Below are 24,181 nucleotides of genomic sequence, written 5' to 3' on the forward strand. Positions count from 1 at the left end.
TTATCCACTCACATATTTTCAACTATCACCATTAGTAAAATCTAAGTGGCCTTGCTTTCTGGCCTATATCTCCAGCTACCCAGAATTTATTTTGACTCCACTTCAACTTTGGATTCAGTATATTAAAAATGAACCATCCTCCCACCCACCCTCTTTCCCAACTACCACTTTTCTATCAGCTTCCAGAGAAGGAATAATGGTAACATCTTCGATTCATCCTTTTTCACCTTGTCTATCTAATCATTAATTTTATTTTTATAGGCTAAGTCATATTATAAAAAAAACAGGCTTTAATTTGTATAATACATTTCCAAAAGATCCATGACAATCAAATTTAGTATAGCAAAAAGCAGATACCTCCTTAAATTAATCTTATAACAGCAGACTCCTTAAAGTCAACTGTTACAAGATTAATAAAATCTAAAGATTTAGAACTTGAAGGTACCTTAGAAATCTTACCCTAAAGGTGAGAAAACTGAGTCCAAGAGAAATTAAGTGATTTGTCTAAGATCTCATAGTTGGTATGAGAACCCACATTTAACACTAGATCCTTTGGCTTCAAATCCAGTGTTCTTTCGATTATCATAATTCTCTGAGATTAATTTAAATAAACTGAGTCTACCTCTCCTCTTCTCTCATCTTCTCTATTTAATTCATTCATGTCTTGAATATGGAACTAAAATGAAAATTGTGATTTTATGAGGTATTTATTTCAGCTTTTCCTTTTAGTGTGAACACTGCTTTTATTTGTACTGTTATAACTCTTCTCTGTCAATACAGTCTCTATTATGCTACTATACTCTAAATTTCCTGCTGCTTCTCTGATCAATGCCATATAGTTCCCCAGAGAATTTAATTTCTTCTTTCAAGTCCTACATTGCATGTTTAATATTCTCAAGAATTATGTACATTTTCTCTTTGTCCTTTTCCTTGTTGAATAATAAATTGACCAATTAATTAAGAAATACATAGTTAAGATTACTATGTGCTTAACACTCTTAAAGATACTAAAGAAATAAGATTATGATCTTTTCCTAAGGAGCACTGGGTCTTTTGGGATATTCAAGACATACCCAAAACACAATTCATGACAACTCAGAAGGATAAAAAGAAGTTTATGAAAAGCAAAATTAAAAAAAATAATAAAAATAAAAAAATAATAGAATATCAAAAAAAGAGAGAGTTCATTACAGACAAAAAAAAGCAAAATTATATGATAGTCATCCAATAAACACTTATTAAGCATCTATTATAAGAAAATCACTAAAGTCCTAGTAAATTTTAGATAAGATATAGTTCCTGCATTCATGAAGCCTACTGGCTACAAGTAGAAGACAAAAACAAAAAGATAACAATAATATAAAATGTGATGTCTCAGGAAAAAAAATCATTTCTAAACAGGGAGAGCAAGGAAGGCTTCATAGAGTAGCAAATATCACATTTTTTAAAGAATGAAACTCTAAAGGTAAATAGGTAAAAACTTGTAAAAGGTAAGAAAAGAGAGAAGTGTGAAGTAGAATTAATAAAGTTTAGTTTATGGGTTGGAACTTTGAATGAACTATAAAGGAAGATTAGGATTTGAATAGAGAATAGAATGAAAGTTTTCTAAAAAGGAAAAGTAGTATAACCAAAGGTTTAGAGGTTAGAAATATAAGTTGTTTAAGGACAGATGCAAGGATGTTTAAGGACAGATGCAAGGATTTGTGTTTCAAATAGAATCATGTCATCTTACAATAAACAGGACTTTTAGAAGTAACCTGCAGAGAAATGATAGATTCAAAGTACAGAAGAAAATAATACATTTTTGGATTTGGCCACTTTGTGAATTCATTTTGTATGACCATGACTATTTGTCTCAAGAGGTTTTTAATATTATTATTATTGTTAATTTTTTAAAAGCTGTCTATATGAAATGGAAATTCATATACATATACAATCCTCTTTCTATGCTCTGATATATATATATATATATATATTTAAAATTATGTTTTTCAAATAGAATATAAGCTACACAATGAAAGAGATTGTGCTATTGTTTCTCTAGCACCTAGGATAGTGTCTTACATAGAGTAGGTACTTAATAAGTGATTATTATTATTATTGTTATATGAGACAAAATGAAGGTTGCTATCACCAAGATCAGTCACTGTTGATATTGAATCTCTCAGGTGGGAGTGAGGGGGTTGGAATCTGTTGGAACTTTAACTTATCACTTGAGTTTGTTAGCAATGGTAATTGGATCCTACTACTATTGCTACAAAGGAAAAAAAGGGATTTGAATTAAAGATGGTAAGATGGAAGCTTGTAAAGACAAATAAAAAAGGAGTTAACTCATTTATTCCTATTTTAAGTATAAATCTATTCCAGTCAATTTATAACGGTCTTTCATCCAAGCTTAGAGTAGTTACAAATAAAAGGTTGGCTTAGTAAGTAAGGCTGAACCAAAATTATTAAGGCTCTCAATATGCTATGGCTTCTACTTACTTTTAATTTAGCAAAAGAAATAATAAAAGGAAAAATTTCATGAGTACTTCTGATTCCACCTTTATTGACAAGGATATGTTTGTCTTTTCAATAAATCAGCTTTTAATGTGCAAGCAGGCATTAATCTAGAGAGTGGAAATATTTAACAAACGAGGTATGACTTCCAATTGTAGGTTTTGAAAGGCAATTTTTATAAATACACTGAAACTTTAGTCTTGTTGAATGCCTCAACAGTCACATTAAAGTTTAAATGTTTGCAAAAATGTTTGCTTTTATTTTTCAATTGTACTCAAACTAAGACTCTAAGAAATAGAGTAGTTGTTGAAATAGACAACCATATGCCACTGAAGTTCTGGTACACTTCTGACTTCCTGTAGCACAACTGTTAGAATATACTTTGTGACTTAAAAGTGAAAAAAAAAAAACTACCATGTCTGAAAAGGTGGAAAAAAAAAAGACCAAGAAAAGAACTGTGATAGGAATTTCTTAAACTTTAAAAGTGGAATTCCATTGTTTTTTGTCTATTTTGCTTCCTTCCTTCCAAATGGTTATTTCCTTTCTACTTTTTAAGACGGTTTATTTTCTCCCAGGGTGCTGTACTTACCCCATCTAACATCATTAATTCATTTTGTTAAAACAATATGTCATATATAATAACACTATTACAACTGCTGCATAACCTTGCTGGGGGTTGGATAAAATTGGACAAGAAGTGGGAATGTCTGATGAAGAAAAAAGAGTTATGGAGGACATGATAGCTATCTTCAAGTATCTGTTGGGCTATCATAAAGAATAATAAATATTCTTGATGCCAAAAACTAGAAGAGCAATGTACAGAAGTTGAAAACATATGAGTGTGAGAAGAATGTAAAGGAGTTTCCTAATAATTTAAGTCTTACAAAATAGATTAGGTAGTAATGAGCTCCCTTTACAAGGAGTGTTCAATGAAAAGCTGAATTTTTAGAGATATGTAGCAGAAATTCTTGTTCAGGTACATATTGGATCACATGGACCTTCCAAATATAAAGTTCTATAAAGCCACCTAACATTTATGGACTTCAGTGGGTTACCCACCTGCAAAAAGAGTAAGTAGATAGTCTCTAATGTTCCTTGAAAATCCTATTAAAAAGTACTGAGAAAGGAGAATGCTCATCTGCATTTTTCTTTCCATAATGGTCCTACTATACCAGCCCCAGGAGCTTCCCAGGAAACTCCTATTAAGAGAGGAGATCAAAAGCCTCCCAAGAAAGAGAGCAGTCTTTCAGAGCAGAGGAGGAAGTTGAGCTTGCCTAAGTATAAGGGCTCCCAGATGTCCTATTCTCTACCAATCAATAGGTTAAGAGGATTTACATCTTCAGAGGTTTGTCATATATGATTACTGAAAAATTGTATTATGGTGTAGTGGAACTCATTTGTAATCTATCAATTATTATTGCAGACTAACATCGTTAGGGTTGATCTTACATATCACTGGTAGTTAAAAACACGAAATTGCATTTGGGCTGAAAATGTGTATTTATCCTTCTCACATTTATTCATTGCTATTTTTCTCTCTTCTTGAACATTCATGCCTCTTTTTTTAATTGTTCCTTAATCCATTAGACAAAGAAAAAATGTACTCTCTCTCTCTCTCTCTCTCTCTCTCTTTCTCTCTCTCTCTCTCTCTCTCTCTCTCTCTCTCTCTCTCTCTCTATATATATATATATATATATATACGTGTGTATATATGTGTGTGTGCATGTGTATATACATATATGTGTGTATATATGTGTGTGTGTGCATGTGTATATACATATCTACTGTTAGCAAAATTTCTAATTTCTTTCAAAATTTAATTTCCCACCATATAAAAAAACAAAAATGAAATGAAAAGAAAATGAAAATATAGAAAAAGTAGAGATTCAGAAATAACCCTAAATCAAGGGTTCTTGACTTGGAGGTATGAATTTGACTTTAAACCCACAAATATTTAATATATATTTAATGTTATATATTTGATAATTATGTAATTAATACATATGATGAAATAATATATTCTAAATATATATTTATATATTTAATATTCAATATGCATATAAATATATTTAATTACCAATGGTTTCCATTGTAATCCTATATCTTTATATTATGCATTTAAAAACATAATTGTGGGACGTGGTCTATAGCTTTATTAGACTGCCAAAATGCAAGTCTCAAAAAAAAAAAATTAAGAAGTTCTGTCCTAAATAAACATTGAGTTCAACAGTGTCACCCTATATCCAAGTCCCTTCTCTACTTCTCCCCATTCAAAAATGTTTATTTTGAAATCCCAACATACTCCCAGTATTCTTTTACTGTCCTATCCTCTTCCCCTTTTCTTATCAGACAGGAAGGAGATCTGAAAATGTTAATTTATTTTGTTGATATATTAGTGCTCCAAAGCATAATACAAGTATAAGAGATATGTCCAGAAAAAGACACTTCTCTTAACAAAGGAATTAACCACAAATTGTAACATTTTTAAGTACTAACTGGGGATTTTTTTTTTACATAAAAGTTTCAAATTATAATTTGTAGTTGATTGTTCCCACAACCTCACTGTTTGTAGTAGTAAAGAATAGAAAACAAAGTAGATGTCTATAAACTGTGAAATTGCTAAGCAAATTGTGGTACATAAATACAATGGAATATTGCTCTACTTTAAGAAATTATGAATATGAAGAATTTAGGAAAAATTATATGAATTGATATAAAATGAAGTAAAAAACCCAGAAAAATAATATGTATGAATCTAAATATAAATTGAAAGAAAAACTAAAACATAAACACTGTGTAATTATAAGAGCCAAATTTGATCCCAAAGAGAAGAATTGCAAATGCAATTCCCTTTCTTCGTTATGGATGCTGGGTTTTAACTGCTTCATGTTAAAGAATTGTAGCCTTCCAGTTGATGTCTTTTTTTCAACTTTCTCACTACTATCAAAACTGCCAGAGTAAATTTCTTAAGTGTATGTCTGAGTTTGTCATGTTTCTACTCAATAAATTCCAATGGTTCTCTATTCCCTTTTGAATCAAATACAAACTCTTGTAATTGGAATTTAAAGCTTTCACAAACTGGAAATTTCTTATCTTTACAATCTCTTTACACATTACTCTTCTCCATTCATTGGTGTATAGCATACTCCAATGGCTTAGTCATATTGTCCTACTTATTATTTCTCCCATATAACATTCCATTCTCCAATCTCTGTTTTTTGGTCCAGGGATAGGTACAGGACATATTGTCCCCCAAGCCTAGAATTTTCTCCTTCACCTCCTCCTCTTGAAACTCCTGATTTCTTTCAAGATTCAGATCAAACATCACCCATATATGAAACCCTTTTCAATATCTCCACCTTACTCCTGAGCTTCTAGGGTACGAGGGTATCCACTCTGTATATACTTTGAATGTTTGTAGAGTTATTTTCTCAATAGAATGTAAGCTCCTTGAGAACAGAGACTATTTTTGCTTTTATCTTTTATCAGCTTTAAGCACAATGCCAGACACTTAGTACTTCAAGCATTCAGTAAATTATAAATTATTTTTATTAATTGAATTCCAACCCTATACATGTTTTAAATGTTGTTATTGTAGTTGCTCTCTAAGTATAAGAGTGAGTTACCAAGACAAAAATATGCAACTATGTCGCTGGTTACCTTAGATTGCATAGTAAATACTCTATCAGGAACATGAATATAAGCACAAGTTGTAGGAAAAATATATTTCTCAATATTTAATTTATATACAATCTAATGCTCTATGTTTTAACCTCTAAGATTTCATGAAATGAAGCAATTGATTCCATTTCCCTGTCTCACAAAATAGATGCTGATGCTGACTCAAACAGCAATTAGTAAAGGCACAACCAAGCCAGACTTCCCCATTCCAATTCAGTGTTGCCTAAGTATGAGGGAAGGGACTTAACCCCAAGAAAATGAGTGTATTGTTTTTCTATATATTTCACTCTCTTTTATCTGCCACTGAAAAACAGAGGACTGACTGTCATTGCATTACTGACAGAGAAAGAAAATTGGCTTCATTTGCAGCCCGTTCTGATATAAAACTTTATTTTGTATCCCATTATAATAAATAAAAGAAGAGACAGTCTGAAGACACGATTCATTAGCCTTGGGCCAGTGACTTAAATAAGGTTAAGCCTCTTCATAGTCAAACATGGGATGAATAATCTTACACAGGTGTGAAGCTAATGTACCAATATGGAGAATCAAATGTCTTTTTTTCACCAGCCTGAATCGGGAAGCCCTCTGATTTGCCCGTTCTAAAAAGAATCTGATCTTTAAAACAAGCATATAAGCAAAGAACAACAACAAAAACCAGCCTAGGTAAAAGCTGATTTGGGGACCAGGAATTTAATATGCTGGTTTTTTTTTTTTAAGTTTAAATGAAAGGCTCATTTTAGAATAACACAAAACATGAAATAACAAAAAAAAATGGAAATATAATCCTTGAATTGTAAATGAGAAATGTTAAGCTGAATTGAGTTTTAAAGAGAAAACATAGTATTGCATTCATATCAGAATGCAAATTTCAGAACTATTGTTTCAAGGTGAAATGTGATAACTGATTGAAGTGTGTTCATGAAAGCAAACATTGTATGAAGATATATAATATGTATCTATATTGCAATGTCTTTGTCTTGACCCTTAAATACAAGCACATAAACACAAGGCACAATGTGTGTGCGTATTTATTTGTTCTATAACCACCAATGTTGCTACATATTGATAATAGTTCTTTGATTCCCCCAGCAGCTTTCCTTACTTCATAGTTCAAGGGCAAAATCTTCAAAGCTTACACTCTCACAATTCCATAGCTGGATTAAAACAATAAAATGATAAAAGAACAAGTAGCAATGATTCTAACCTCAAAAATCTTCTTTTTTCTCAAGACTTACCCACACAAAATGACAGCTTGAATTTTTAGAAAGGAAAAATGTTTTAAAACTAGACAATCAGACATTTACACACTCTGCCATAATCATGTAATGGTTAGACAGTGTTGTTCAGCTCCTACAGAGCTCAATCTCCAGTGAGCTCTATAGTTTATAAACAATACAAGCCTCTCCCCTCTTTCTCTTTTCAGTTTCCAATGTAGATTTTGTTGTTGTTGTTTAAAATTCTACCCTGTCATCTTTGAAATTTTATCCACTCACACTTCTTCAATAATAAATGATAAAAGGAAATGGAATAAATTCCCCTTAATGAGGAAATTTTCACCTGGCATAGAGGAGCTAGGGAAATCTATTAACTGACTTGAGAAACGCCTGCAGCATTGCAATTACCAAGGGAGTCAGTGTACTTCACACAGTCCTCTCTTCCACTTGACTGGCTTTTATCTGATCCACCAACTCACAAGTAATGCTAAACAAATTTCCCTCCAGATTGCACCAGCTCTAATGTGAAAATGAGCACTCCACTTGGCCTACAATTATTGGATAGGGTTACAATTTGATTATTATACAGGGTATTTTTTTCAAACCTTCCTCTTCCTCCCCAAGCCAAAAGTTGAAGGAAACCTAGGGTTTGAAGTTCAGTAGTGATGTTTGCTTGAGAGAGAAAGAGACAGAACTGAGTAAGATATCTGTAACCCATATAGATATATGTTGATATAAATGTATTCTACTCCCTATTTCCTCAGTAGCTTCTTCCAAGAGATTTAAACTAAATTCACTGATTATTTCTGGCATTTCACAAGCTTTAGAATAAATGGCAATTACAATGATGAGATCAGTGTAAAAGTTGTTTATCTCTTTGTCTTTTCTTTTAAGAAGACAGATTGTTGCTTCTTTCCCAAGAGAAATGCAAAAGATGACTGTCAAAAATAGCAATAACATTTAGAAAGGCAGGAGATAGAAAGCTAGTTGATTGTAGTAAATGCCACCCTTTCCCCTATTCAATTTTTTTGATGATACTATGGTTGTATCTCCATAGCAGCCATGGGCAGAGGGCAACATTCAGTCCATCATTTTGCTCTTTCATGTATAGGTCACACTATATCAAGATATTAAAAGAAACATAGCATCTGAATTTTTCACTGAATTTCATATCCATATCATATATTTTATTTAGATTGATCAATTAACCTTGCTCATAGTTCTAAATATTTAACTGTGCTATGACAGGTGTTGTTTTTTGTTTATTTGGTTTTTCCTGAACCTATACACCCTGAATATCCACATTAATATTCCATTAATTCTGGATTGAGAGTGGAGAAGGAATTAGAAAAATCTCTCCATCTAAACTCTATGACCCATTACCTATAAGGCAGGTTAAGTTAATTTCTAAACACCAGCTTTAGATACTTGAACCTTATTAAAACACAATGAATTTACTTAGCACTGGTTCTGAAATGAGCAATGTTCCCGTATGATTAAACATCTGATTCTGTACTTCTTATAGTTAGGTGGCTTGCCCATAGTAGACACTCATAAGTAATTGTTGTATTAAATTAGCTTCAATTGTATTTTGTCTCCTCACAAATGGAAGCTAAGTACAAAAAATGAAAACAAAGAAATGCAAAGTGACTCAAAAATAGTTATTGTCTGTTATCTCTAAAGTTCTCAAAATGATGCTTTGCCACTGATCAGTCATCAGACATCCATTGGCCAGACTGAAAATTTAACTAAAGACAAGTGGGTAACTCTATGGAATGTTGCACTTGTACTCATGGAGATGAAAATGTGCTTATAGATATTTATTATCCATTATCTTCTCACTCCAGAATGAATGTGCTTTCCATTATTTTATCGAGTTTCTAAGACTGCTAAAGAAGTTCATGATCCAAAAAAAGGAACCTCTTTGTAATAAATGCCATATTTCCTTCCTCTCACTATTTAAAGTCTAACAGTATAGTAGGACTAATAGTTAAAAGAGAATTTCTCTAATTGAAAGCAGCCATGAAATACCGTTAGAGTGTAGTGTAATGGATGAGTCAGGAAGATCCACATTCAAATTCTGTCTGTATGACCCTGGAACCTGGAACCTGGTCTCAGTGCCCCAGGCCATTCTCTAAGACAAATATGCTTTGGTGAAGGGGTTCTCCAAACTAATGAATGTAAGCTCCTTCTGAGAGTAAGGATTGTTTTATTCTTTGTTGTTGCATCTTCGTATACATAATACATATAAGGAATTTAATAAATGCTTATTGATTAATTAATGATGTCACAAAGTCAGAACTGGAAAAAAATTTGGAAAAATATGTTTTGGGTTTTTTTTAATCTACATGGTTAATAAAATCTCAGGTCTTTTCCAATAATCTAAGGAATCCAATACATTAAATCTGGACCCAAGAAATAAAGTAGAATGCTTTATCACACCTTAACATAAAACTGTGATTGAATGAGATTCTTTGATATTTTATATTCCATTGTTTCTGCTTCAGAATATCAAAAATCAGCTTTAATTTCAGCTTTATACTTTTCTGAAGCTTCACTACAGCATGTTTTTAAATCAAGTCATGTTCCTACAAAGCTGTTTTCAAAATATACCTTTTGTAGTCCCAAGGACATTAGCAAGAGAAGGAATTCTCAATAAATAACTTTCTGTTGACTTCTAGAGGCCATTACTCAGAATCTTATTAAATTGCTTAGCTGAAGCCAACCACTGACATAACTGGTCTGTGGTATTTTTCTGCAGAATGTAACCTGGTCAGGATTAAATTTTCCTAGCACTTGAATGAAAAGGGCAAAGATAATATGTTGTAGATTACAGAAGATACACTTAGCTATTTCTAAGTGAGCCTAGAATATCCAGTAGAATTGAATATTTGGTGACATGTCATATTTGATGTTTGTTGTTGGAAGGATGACAACTTGTATAACAACCCAATTTCCTAAGTTATTTGGAGATCTTCAGAGGAAAAGGGAGATCTCAGTGATAATCAGTAGTAACACTAGTAATTATTTCTGCTCTCTAACGTCAGTGGTAATCACTTCAAAGGACAAATTGGGAGAATTACTTCTTAGGCTTCCTAGAGTAAAAGATTTACTTGTTGCTTAAGCAAATAAGGACCTGCTATGTGCATGATGTTCTAAACTGTTGATGAAATTCAGTTGATCCATAGAGAAGGAGTCCCAAGCACTATGCATCATAAATTAGTTAATGAACGAATTGATTGCTTGATACTACTGAATAAAAGAGGAAGTATAGCATGCTGGCCTTGATCTTGTCTCCAATTTCTATTTACCATTTGATCTTAAGCAAGTGCCTTAATTTTTCAGTGTGCTAAACTAGATAATTCTCTAAGATTATAAGATATAGAAATTGTATTAGCATCTTTTTGCTTGATCCCAGTTTTTTAAACTATATTTGCTCACTAATTAGCTGCTTACCCACAATAATAAAATGTAACATTTTTCCTGGGATGGTAATGTGGCACAAGTTTAAATATTCTCCTTCAGATGCATTTTTCCTGAGATTTCAATAAAATTTAAACTGTATTTCCCAAAAAAAATGTATCAGTCAAGATAATTTTCTCTTCCTGGATGTTCCTTACACCATTTGAAATTATTAGTTTATATTCCCGCTGGTGAAGAAGAAAGGTGTGGCAATTTTATTATATCACTTTTATACTTAACTCTTTGTTTCTGCATTTCACTCATGATAGCCTTCTTGAAAATTATATTGTTGGTCATCTATGACTACAGGGCATGCCTCAGAATTGGTGCTCAGCTACATTATAAATGTAATTCTTATCACTAGCATTATTTAGGTGGGGAAGGCTCAAACCCTGAGTTCTCTTTGTTTCCTCACTCTTTATTTTCCCTACCATACTAATCAGTTTTCAGGATCTACTGATTCAATCTCCAAAATATCATAAAAGTTGTTTTCATATATATTATTTCCAGACTTCTAGGTCTCTTCCATAGTATTCTTCTTTATCATAAGCTTTTAATATCTGTGTGATCTTTGTACCTTTAACTAATCTTGCTCTCAGGAAAGAAGCCAATATCAGTTATTTATACTATTGTGTATATGTTTTATGTCTATTTATTTTTAGTCTTTTATCTAATTGTAAAATAAAAAACATTCTCTCATATTAAAAGAACTTACAAAATGCTTGAAGAAATAAAAAAGTAATTTAGGAACCAATTTCCTTTCCCAGGCTTCTTGAGATCATGTTGCCTACCCAAACTATAAGTATGACCAGTATTGCTTCAGGAACTAAAATCACTCTTGCTTGTGTTAGCAACTCTAGATAGACTATCTACTTTACTGAAAATTAAATTAGAGCCTTTTCATGGTTGATTAAACAAAGTCATTTTTAAAAAATTGTTCAGATAGGAATGCATATCTTTAAGGAAGCTATGTGGCACAGTGGACAGTGCTAGGGCTAGAATCAAGAAAACTTGAGTTTAAATCCAGCCTCAGACACTTCTGAGCTGTGTGACCCTGGGGAAAACACTTAGTCTCTGTCTTCCTCAGTCTCTTCAACTGAAAAATAGGGATAATAATAGATACTCTTTAAAAGAGTTTTTGTGAGAATCAAATGAAACAAATTTGTAAAGTATTACTACTGAATAGTACAACTGGCCAGTTCTAATTGGGTTCTCAAAGGGAGACAATTCCTGCTCCTGCTCACAGAGGTTGTTATCTTTTGCTAATCAACAATTAAGGCTAGGTAAGAAATGAGGCAGAGAATGGTCGATCAATGAGAGTCAGAGTGATCTGGGTTTAAGGCAAGGTCCTTAAGAAAGATATCTGGGGGAGAGGGGCATTTATAGACTAGATTTTTTTGCTGTTACTGATGTCAACTACTCAGAAAGGAAAATAATACTTAGGATTCAACAGCTAATGAGTAATTAGTATTTCAGCTTCTTGGTTTAAAAATCATTTCTCAAGAAAAGAGAAAAAAGAAACATTTTATGATGGTTAGAGAATAAAACTGAAAAAGGAAGCGCAGGCTATACTTCCAGCTTTCCACAAAAAAAAAAAAAAAAAAAGGGGCTATTAAACCTCTCTGTAACTCAGTTCTACCATTTGTAAAAATTAGAATCATAATATTTGTCATCTGTGTTATTTTTTGCAATATACTTGAAGATCAGTGAAGATCAGTGAAAGAAGAATAGAACAATAATTGCATAAATATATTTTCTTGTGTTATGGCATTATTTTTACACATGTTTTGGTCTCTATTCAATCAACTTGTAAGGTCTTTGAGGTCAAGGACCTTTACTTCATCTTTGAAATACCTAAAACTTACTGGCATAGTATTACAAATTAAAATTAAAATATTATTGAATGAATAAACATCATTTTTGACATATTGATAGTCTCCCATAAAGAAAGCCATCAGTTAAATAAGTAAAACAATTAGTTTGGAAACAAAAGTATTAACATAGGGATAACCCACAAATTACTTGTGAATAAGACATGTCTATGTATAGTTTTTATCTATTAATGAGACTTCAAACAGTATGTTTTCATTAGTATAAGGAATTTCAAGGTAAAGAAAGTCCATCAACCAATTCAGACTTTTATCTTCTCTGCTACTGATGGTCTTAGGAAGCTATCCATGACACTCCAAAGTCCAGTGATTTTGCAAAGGTCACCTAATCAGTATGTGCCAGAGGCAAGACTTGATGTCAGGTGGTCCTGACTCCCAAGCCTGCTCTTTAACCAAGCTGCCTCTAATAAGAGATGTTATAATTAATGAATAAAAGTAATCCATTCTAGTTTGTATTCTGAATTTTGTCTATCAAAATGCATGCTACTCATTTTATTTATGTTATAAATCTAAAGATTTTGCCATACTCTTAAGAATATGATATCATGATCAATATCATCAAATATTGATTAAGAATTTTGATTTTTAAAAATAAAATAAATTAATGATATAGCAATATTAAAGCTTTTGATATTGACACTTCCCATTTTCCCCAAGCCAATAAATTACTAATAAACAATTTTTAAAATTAGAGAAATATAGGTTTACTTAGAAATATATTTTATCATCTAAAAAGAAAAATCTTAATCATTATTACCTAAGATAAAAGAAAATTAAAAATAGAAATTTATTTTTTGTACTGAGGGGTTATAGAAGTGAAGAAATCCCAAGAACAACATCTCTCTTTCAAAGATTTGAAAAGAATATAAAATTCAAATCTAGAGCATTTTTTTAAAGTGTTTCTTGAGGAGGTGATGTAGTGTTATGAAAAGAGCATTGAACTAGATATGCAATCTCAACTCTAATTCTGGAACTACTACAAATTAGCTTATGTGATCATGGACCTGTTAGCCTAGGACCCACAGGCCACTAAAAAGTATTTTGATAATTATATTTCAACATAATTGGTTTCCTTAATAATCTTTTGTGTTTTATTTATTTTATGCATTTAAAAACCTTGTCCTAAGAAAGGGCCACAGGCTTCACCAGACTGCCAAAGTCTGTGACACCTTTTCCTACCCCAACACACACACAAACACACATAAATTAAGAACCCCTTAAAAGATGATTTCTAAATGTCTTACTATTCTATAATGCTATAAAAGAATTTGGGGAAAAATGTTTAAAACGAACAAAAAAAGTGAGTTATAATAAACAATGATTAATAGCATCATTTTCACCCAAAGAGAAAAGTAATTTATCCATGGTATTGTATATATTCCTATGTCTCACATTACCCCCATGAAATAAGAAAGGGACATTTTACATGTATTGAAAGAGAGCTTTAGCAGCTAAATGATCTAACGTCACATAATGACTATATACTGGTCCTGCCAAAGGCCCCTATTCAAGCCATTGATCAATAGCTGCCTATAATGTGCTCCCCTGAGTGACCATGGTGTGCCCATGGCTTCTAACTGTTAATCAGCAAGTTAATTTGATATGTCAGAATAAACCAGCTGTAGATGTAAAGTTCTACATACATGGTAATTATTGTAATCATAGCAGCTTCTCCCCAAATCAAATTATGTCAAATATTTTTTCAAGTAATAAACTAACTTCTTCTAATCATAAATATGGCATTGAAAGGGTTACAAAATTCCTTCATAGTACTCCTTTGAGGAAATAATATAAGCATTCCTAGGATCTCAGGATCTAGCACTGAAAATCAGTTATCTAATTGAGTGCCTCATTTTATAGATAAAGAAACTGAAACTTGTATAGACAAAGTATTTTGCCTAAGGTCATGGAGTCAATAATGCTAGAGTTAAGATTGCAACCTGATCTTCTGAGTCCAGATGTAATTATCTTCCCATTATACTTTTACAATTGAAGAAACATCTTCCAAAGGCTAAGTGATTTACACAGTCATATGTCTAATAAATATTTCTTTATAGCAGAAAGATAATTTTTTGGCCTTTGTATTCCTAGCATTTAAGCTATATACATATAGAATACATGAATATATTCTATATAAATGGTGTCGAATTCAATTAGAAATAGGTTCCTGCTGGGGCATACTGACTTAAAAAAATACAAATGAACATTATCTATAGTTTGTTGTATCTCAACACGAATGAACATTATCTGTGTTGTACTATATTTGTATTTCTTTCATTAAACATATCCCAATTATATTTTAAACAAGTTCACTCACAACTCAGGACTTCTGACTTGAAGCAGGCCCCCAGCTTGACAGCTCTGTGCTATCATCTCCAAGAATAATCATCATTTTCATTGTACTATGTTAGGGAATTGCTTGTTTTATTTATTTTTTGTTTGTTTATTGTGAAAATTAAAATAAAAAAATTTAGGTTTATCTTTTACATTTCTCATATCATCATCAATTTTAATATCATCATTTAATTTAACTTTACTTTTAAATTTTTTCCTTACATCACGTGGCTATCTTTTCCCAAAGGGTTTTAGTCAAATACAAGGCCCAGTATCTGTGATAAGTAATCATAAGAAATGAAAAATCAATGAAAAATAAAAAAAGGCCAGAAGAGACCTTTAATTTAAAGGGAGAGCTCCTGCTAAGGGGATATTTACATTATTGCATCTGCTAGAGGTTTGAGGTCCCTAGAAAATATCCTCTGTTTACTGAGCTCAATTTAGCACTTGAATGCTCATGTGGAGCCTCAAATTCGTCTTCAATCTGTTTTTAAAATGATGGGTGCTGCTTGTGATTTCTAGTATTGACCCACAGACTTGGCCCACCATACTTCAAGCACAGATGTTCAAAGGGAAGGGATGTTTGAAAAGTTGTGCCCTTACCTTATAAAATGGAGGGTGCTCTTGGTATTACTTAAATGGAAGTATCAGAATGGAAGAAGCAAGAGCTGTACAATCTAGGGATTCAATAGCATCCCAGATATAGATTTATGTTTGATGGCTATTGCTTGCTAATGTATAAAGGAGCTATAAACAGCTGTTCCTTTGTTAATTGAACCTGATCTCCTATGGTCAGATGATTTTTCCTTCTTCTGCCTCCTGAAATCCCTAATTCTTTCCAAGGCTCAGTTTAAATTCCATTTTCTACCAAAAGCTTTTCCAACATCCCCCAGGTATGGGTGCTCCCTCCCAATCTGAAATTATTTGGTTTCTATCTTGTCTGCATTTGGTATTAAATAATCAGAATATGAGTTGGTTTCTTTATAGTAGAATGTAAAAATTTCTGTATACAGAAAACCTATCCCAAATACCTAATATATAGGCAGACTTAATAAAAGGGTTTTTTAATTGAATTTAAATTGCTTATATTTGCAGAAACTAAAAGATAAACAGGTTTGTACTTCTAATTCTTCTTGTTCTTAAAAAATTCTCCAGCAATAAAAAATAGAAATAGTCTACTTTTTACTCCTAATTTTGAGGACAATTCTTTTCTTTTAAAGCTCTCCTACAACATTATAAACACCAAGTGCAATATGGCTCATCAAGGACAGATATTAAAGTGGAATATTCAGAACAAACTGTCTAAATTGAGAGAAATGCAACATGCTCTTCAAAATACAAGCAATAATAAGAAATGGGACAAATTCCTCATCTGAATAGTTTCTAGTCTTCTTCACCAGGCTAAAGCTTATGGTCTTTTTTATACTTTTCACTTGAATAGAGATTGCTATACATAGCTTCACTTCAGATTTAGAGGAGGAAGAGATTATAGGAATAATTTCATACAGTGTCCTTATTTTACAGAGCAGCAAAATGAATCTAGGTTCATGGATTCTAAAACCAAAGTTCTTTCCACTATTGCATATCATGCTTATTTCTTTTTGTATGATTAATAATAATAATAGCAGTATTTATATAACACTTAAAAATGTGATATTATATATATATATATGTATATATATATATATAGTCTCAGTTGATCTCATGATGGTGCTGCTCTTATTCTCTCCCTTTACAGAATGAGGAAACTGAGGCAAACAGAAATTAGATTCTTTCCCAGGGTCATACAGCTAGACTCTGAGGGAAAATTTGACTCCGAGTTTAGCATAGTTCTGCCATAGCTGTTTATATCCCTTATTTAATAAACATAGTACCTTTTAAATAATTGAGTTTTAATTGAATTGAATTGAAATAGGCTCTGTGTACAGTTCCTCCAAATTTGCTTTAACCACAAACTTTACTGTAGTACGTTTGGTTTCCTGACTGACTAGAACCCAGATATGTGTGTGTCAATTAAGGAGTTCCCTTCCGGAGTTTGACTTGAATTTCCCAAATACAATTGAACCCTTTGGTATGAACCCTAGTATGTTGAATCAGGGTGAATACCCATTTTATGAACTTGCCTCAAGTTCAATGTGATAAGGGGGATAAGGGAGGGCATGATTAATGTAGCCATTTATCCAATTCTATGTTCTACCAAGCTGAGTTATAACAAGGTTTTACTTCAATTTTAGAGGACAATGATTGATGAAAGCATTTTGCATAATTTTTTTTCATTTTACCTACAGTAGAGCATGAAAAACATTACTTGCCCATAACTCTGTGGCCAGATATTTTATTTTTTTTATTTTGCTAAACCAGATGACAATTTGCCCATGAGCCAACAGGAAAAAGAAATAATTAACAGTGATGATTTTTTAAATAAAAAGAAATTCTAAATAATTTTATGTGTACTTTATTCTATGGCCATTTTAAGAGATATCTATGAGAAAAGAATCAGTGCATGAAAGTGTGTACCTGTATAAAGTGGGCAGAATGTGTGAAGGGAATATTAGTGAATGTGGACCAGAGATAGGGAATCAATCACCAAGTATCTGTTAAGGGCTTACTAGGTGCAAGGCACTGTGTTAAGAGCTGGAATGTACTCAACCTAAGTAGACATGTAGAGCAAGGAAATAGGCAGAGCTTATACACATTTTACAGTCCTGCTACCAGTTCTGACTTACCTAAATTCTCTCAATTTTTTGCATGGCTGATGTAGGCTAGATGTTTTGTAGCAAGCACATAAAATCCAGTGCATATGCATTCTACTAACAGTTCCTTATATCACTTGGCTGCAAATCAATAGAAACTCTTTAAAAGCTGAAGATATTCAATCTAAAATGGGGAGTGCAAGGGGAAAGAAAGCTATGTTCCTAAGAAAATTAGCTGGTGTTACAGTGCCTTAAAAATTTGGGCAACTACCAAGAAAGGTCAACTTCTCTAACATGCCCTCGGGCAACAATAAACAAGTTAAGAGGAAAAGAGGAAAGTCAATGGTGTGAAGTGGATAGAGATCTTTCTTCTTGAAGCTGCCTGAAGTTATAGTAACAGCTAAGGCTACCAGAATAGATATTACTCAAGAAGTGTGACTAAAAAAAAAAAAAGAAGAAGAAGAAGTTATTTCTACGTTCATTTTGTGACATGTATGTAAACAGAGATCTGATGGGAACAAATAATGTCTAGCTGCATGCTGATATGTTATGCTAACACCTGCCTGCCTTGTCTAGTCATTCTATAGAGAACTGTGATTTCATAGATCATCATGAGCATGATTCATGTTAACTGTCCTTCAATAAAAAGATTTTTTTAAAACATTTCTACTACTTCCCATATGTATGCAATATTCATCAGTTACCCTGTCCCAGTCAACATATCCCAATATTTATTTCCCCATCCCAGATCCTGTTTGTGTCTTCTCACACAGTCCAAAGAAGTAAATAAAGATCAGGCTTTCACTTCTGAGTGTCTGTTTATCAACAATTAAGAAATGCAGAAAAAGAAATATGTACCTACTAAGAAGCAACTGACACTCTGATTACAGTACTCTTCTATAAAATGTGTATGATAATAGCACTAATACCTCTTAGAGTTGTTGCAATGATCTACCAAATAATATATGTGGAAAAACTTGGAAATTCTTAAAGCACCATATAAATGACAGCTATTATTTTATTTTCTCTTTCTAACACAAGTACCAAGATACTGGTGGGCATGTACTCAAGACTTTTTGATTAAAAAAAAATACAATAGACTAGAAATCACCTTGATTGTTAAGCTCAATGGTATTTGATTTGTATTAGCAAATATTTATTAAGTGCTTACTCTGTGCAAAGCACTGTGCTTAACTCAGAAGATATAACCATTAGGTGTTTTATTTGGGGTATATTTGCAACTTTCCTCTCTGAGCTTTAATAAACTCAGTAGCTAAGCCAATTATTGAAGATGCAAATTTCATATTATTATACTCATCATTGTGAAGTACTATGAAATACACATATAAAAGATTTTAATGTACTATTTATGTATCCCATTATGAATATAGAAAACCATCTGTTTTTGCAAGAATGATTGTCCCTGAAGATGGAGACTGAAAAATCTAAATAGCCAGCAAACAAATGCAACACAGTATGGAGGTCAGAGGGAATTTATACAAGCTGTATAACAATGGATTTTCTTTTATTCCCCCAAGGACCTTGCTCATTATCTTTAGACATTTATTTCTGCTTAGGTAGAATTGCTAAAATCTCAACCTATCTTTTGACAATAATACAAGCTACTCAATTAAAAAATGTGCAGTTTGCCCAAAAAGCAGAATTTGTATCAAATGCAGGTTTATTTCAAAGCAAAATCTATTATCTCTCCTCCAGTTCCTTATCTGGGCCCATTCTGAATACCATAAGTTTCTAGCACCCTCATGTGGTTTAATTGCAGTAGTTTCTGAACATTCAAAATCAGTTGCGTGAAACTAGAAAGTGGTAGAATGGACTATAAGTCAACATGGTGCTTCTGTTGGCATCATAAACCAAGGAAGGAAATCTCAAGTCAGCAAAACTCAGAGACGAATTTATAGCCTTGATCCTCAATTTATTACTATCTATTGTTCATTTTATGTGATCACTAGAAAAAAAAAATAAGAGATTTATCTATATAACTGCTTCTAAAAATATAGCTATTCTAAATCTAGGAGAATAAGAAGCACAAATCTGCACAGCAAGACATGGACTTTTTAAATAGCTACCCAGGTTAAAAAAGAAGAGAAGGGGAATAATATTTTGTTCAAAAAAGGAATATTTTCATTGCCACACTTGTACCTATCCTAACTGGGCAGATAAGGGTTCAAAAATTATGCTGTTTTCCAAATGGCTCAATAATTTGGGCTCTGCAATTTTTAAGGGCTTTGACAATTTCTTAAGTAGATTGTCTATATTACCTCAAATCAGCCAAGATCTACAAGAACAACTTATCCTGAGAGAATTATTTCTCTGCATAAACATGCCATAAGGCTTGTAGAATAGCTAATCTTTCACATCAGGTGAAACAGTAGTTCAGAACAACGTCTGAAGTAAGGTGAAGACACTAAGAAGAAATTTCGCCTGCAGCCAAAGATAACTGTTTAAAACCTGCATTTGAATTTTTGCCAGATGTACCCCAAAAAAAGTATGTCTATGCAAAAAGGAGATTTAAAACAAGCTTCATTATTAAAGTAACAATTGGCATTGTCTAGGTATTCCTGAAGGGGCAAGAGAAGGGTACTAATGGACATCCCTGAACTATAAATGGAATTTTAACAATAATTGGCCTTGAAGTATAGAAAAATGTTAATGAATTCTAAGAGTAAGTGGCAAAATGTCTATTAATGGAAGCTGGAATGTGGCCCATTTACAAGCTGAAGCAAGCAGTCATGATTCTCCAAAATTATTAGCAGATACAAAAGGATGTATTTGTTCTATAAGACATACTAAAGCATGACCTATCATTAAAAGAATATTGGGAGAAGGATTAGTGATGGATATGTCAATTTCTCCAAAGCAAGGAAATGATCTACTCATTCATATACGAGTAAGACTTAAAGATGCATAAATTGTAACAAGGACATCTTAATATATATAAATAAAAAGATTAAAACTAGTTGAATTCTCTTTCACAGGGTATACATATATTATATATCACATATATATTTATATTTTTTCAATAAAACAAATGATGATGCTATGGAAGAGAATCACCATATATGTAAGAGTGAGGTTAAAAATTATTAATACATAATAAACCATTTCTTCCATGCTGAGAATAATTTAAAAGAGAAAAAAATTATCAATTATTTTGTGGCCACAGCTGCTATTCTGAGGACCCAGCACCACTTTGCTCAGGGCTGTTGGGTAAATGCCAAGACAAACTGGGAGGCATCTGTGGTAGCTGAGAACAATGCTTCCTTACCTGTTTAGTCCTTTTAGCTTCCTTTCCATGTTTACAATGTCACGCATCTTAAACAAGAACCATTTGTCAATGGATGTAAGTTTGACGATCTCATCCAGGGGCATGTTGTCATCTATGGCCTGCCAAAAATAAAAGAGTATACTTCAACAAACACTTCACAAAAGTCTAGCAATCATCCTTTGCCGTGTTATTTAGATAGCCTGGGGCTATGACTTGAAATATGAGCCATGAAACTAGAATTACTGAAGTTCCTTCCAATAAGTCCAAAGATTTTGTCAATTGCATTTTCAAATAAGATACAGTGAATTGGTTAAGTAAATCCCAAAGGTGTATACTCTAGGCAAGTCCCTTGAAAATGAGTTCTATCTGTATAGTCTTATCCTCCTATACCCAGCTTGGAGGGTTTAAAAAAAGTCATCTTTTTAAAAAAGCCACTAGAATGCTACTCTCATCACTAGTTGGAAACTGTCTTCTAATTTATTCTTTGATGAGATTTTCCTATATTATTCCTTCAGAAAAGTGTATTGTTACTGGAGGGGAAAAAACTCTTATTCAAATCAATATGGCCTCTGCATCAGAAAAATCCTATGATAAACTAAATAATGAAAATTAATAAGACATTCTTAAAGAATTTCAAGATTGTATAATGTGCTTTCTCTTCAATTCTTATGAGAGGGAGTGCAAGTATCAGCATCTTCATTTTATCAATGAAGGAGCTGAGGCTATGTAACATGCTCAAGGTGACATAACTAATAGGCAGAACTGAAAGGATTTAAATCCATATCTCCTAACTTTATAGATCAGTTCAAATGCCATTTCCAACATGACACCCCTTCCTGATTTCTCCCTACTACCATTGCTACTGCTTTCCTAATCACCTTTATTATCATTATTACATAATACATATACATTTACTAAAGTATTTTATATATTTGCATGTGTACACGTCTGTTCTATATAACATAGGCTCTCTGAGGTTGATTCATTTTTTGTCTTTGTTCCCTAAGAAAGAACCTAGGATATTGTAGGTACTTAATAAATGGTTGTTGATTAATCAATTATGTGACATGAGCAAAATGAACGAAGAGGTGAGCTGAAGTTGAAAAACAAACTTTTTATATCTTTTAAGCCTTCTTGATTAGATGCTGTCTTTAAACCTCTCTAAAGATGTTTAGTTTCCATTTTTATTATTTTAAAATAACTCTCTCCATATTCACTAGGGAAAAAACAACCCAATGTTATCTCCAATGCAATATATTATATTTAGATACAAAATTTTGTTAATCCCCCAAGGAAAATGAAATACACCTACCATTATAAATTATGAATTTTCCTTTTCTATGCATCTATTTATTTTCTTTCAAGACATTTTTCAAGATCCAAATTTGTGATATATCAAATCATTCTCTATAATTCTTCATTGATTTTTGACTGTCAAAAATGACTAGAACACATAAGTGGCACAGTGGATAGAGCACTGGCTCTGAATTCAAATCCAGCAAAGGATTCCACTAAGCAATGGGAATACAAATTAAAAAGGGAAATATTGGGGCAGCTAGGTGGTGTGGTGAATAGAGCACCAGCCCTGAAGTCAGTAGGACCTGAATTCAAATCTGACCTCAAACACAATACTTCCTAGCTGTATGACAAGTCACTTAACCCCAATTGCCTTGTTAAAAAAAAAAGGAAAATATTTCCTACCAATAAAAAGTTTATATTTTAATGGATACAATAAATATCCTCCTTATTCTAAAAGTTATAAGAGCTTTAGGTTATAGGAGGAGTTATAGGTTATAGGAGCTATAAGGCTCCTATAACTCCTATAGCAAATAACTGATACTACACCACAGTAGTTTGTGGGCCATTACAACAGAGGAAGACTAACTATTTGGTAAGTCCCAATCATTTTGGGGGATAGAAAGCAAAATACTAGCTAGTCCTTGTGGCTTCATTTTAAGGTATCACTACCTCCTGGCTCTGATGTGCCACTGGCATGGAAGTGATTATCACCACCAAACAATTCTGAAACCACATTACTATTTTCAAAATCAGAAATAATGCCCTGTGTGCCCCTAAACCAGGAGAGAGAGCTGATCCAGTCATCTTGCAATATGACTGTAGTAGACAACCAGCCCGTAAGCAAGTCGCCCTTTACTGAAACTCTTGAAAGCTAGGGAAGATTTACACACTCCCTTTACTCATTTTTTTCCTTTCAGTTTTTCTCTTCCCTTCAGCTCTCTCCAGGCCTTAAATTCTTTGTCAAAATCAGCAAGTTCCAAGTAGCGGGTAGAAATAAACAGTAATGATGACCTCTAACAAACAGAACTAAGTTTCTTCCTGTGGTGTGTTGGCAGCCAATAATTTAAACCATAGTCATATTCCTTTCTTCAAAGAATGTCAGGTATTTTTGCAGGAGAAAGCCTCTACCCACTAAAAAAAATTCAATTGAAAAAGAATTCCCGATCTTTAAAAAGTTAGAAGGGGAGTTTTCATTTTTGACCTTTAGGTTCCTGCTTCATGAGGCACCTTGGCAACTCCCTATTTTTAGGGATCATTACCCATTCACTTAAGATAGACTAGGAGCTAGGTGCTGAGTCTAAGAAAAATCACCTTTCTTTTCCTTTGAGTGATATAATGAATGTATAAATATACTGGGTATTTCCTAAGACATGTTTTTGAGGGGATTGTTTTTAACAACATTCGGTGGGGATTCCTTTCATATATGGGTTAGAGACTAGAGAGCTGTTTTGGTCCTTTATTACTCTCAAATTTTGTAATAATGTGAGAGGAGGGCAGAAGAAAGAGAAAATAAAGAAAAAATTAGGACTTTGAGTAACTTCTTATCCAAATGCCATTAATTATCTTAATTCTGTAAAACCTTGACCCAAGATCAGCATAGTAACAAGTGTATTCATTTATTTAGCAAAAGATACTAACCCTTTTCAGTTTCTTTTAATTTAATTATTTTACATTTAAGACACTTAAAGGGTAATAGAGAGGGGAATATAACCTGTATGTAATTTTTAAAAACCTTCTTATTTTCCCCTCCCTTTGGGACTAATAACTGACACAAAACTGTTCCTGGGTTCAAAACCACTTACAATGCCTTTCATTTCCTAC

General features: G+C 32.6%; 1 protein-coding gene across 1 annotated transcript in view; it reads right to left on the bottom strand.

The window, feature by feature from the left end:
* The window catches only part of CPS1 (carbamoyl-phosphate synthase 1), a 146,772-nt gene that overhangs the window by 45,734 nt on the left and 76,857 nt on the right, over positions 1–24,181 (bottom strand). Inside the window, exon 21 of the mRNA XM_051983624.1 lies at positions 21,062–21,180. Within this exon, the coding sequence (XP_051839584.1) occupies positions 21,062–21,180 (119 nt within the window). The remainder of the gene's footprint in view (positions 1–21,061; positions 21,181–24,181) is intronic.

This window comes from Antechinus flavipes, chromosome 3 (genome assembly GCF_016432865.1).
Source record: "Antechinus flavipes isolate AdamAnt ecotype Samford, QLD, Australia chromosome 3, AdamAnt_v2, whole genome shotgun sequence".
NCBI lineage: Eukaryota > Metazoa > Chordata > Mammalia > Dasyuromorphia > Dasyuridae > Antechinus > Antechinus flavipes.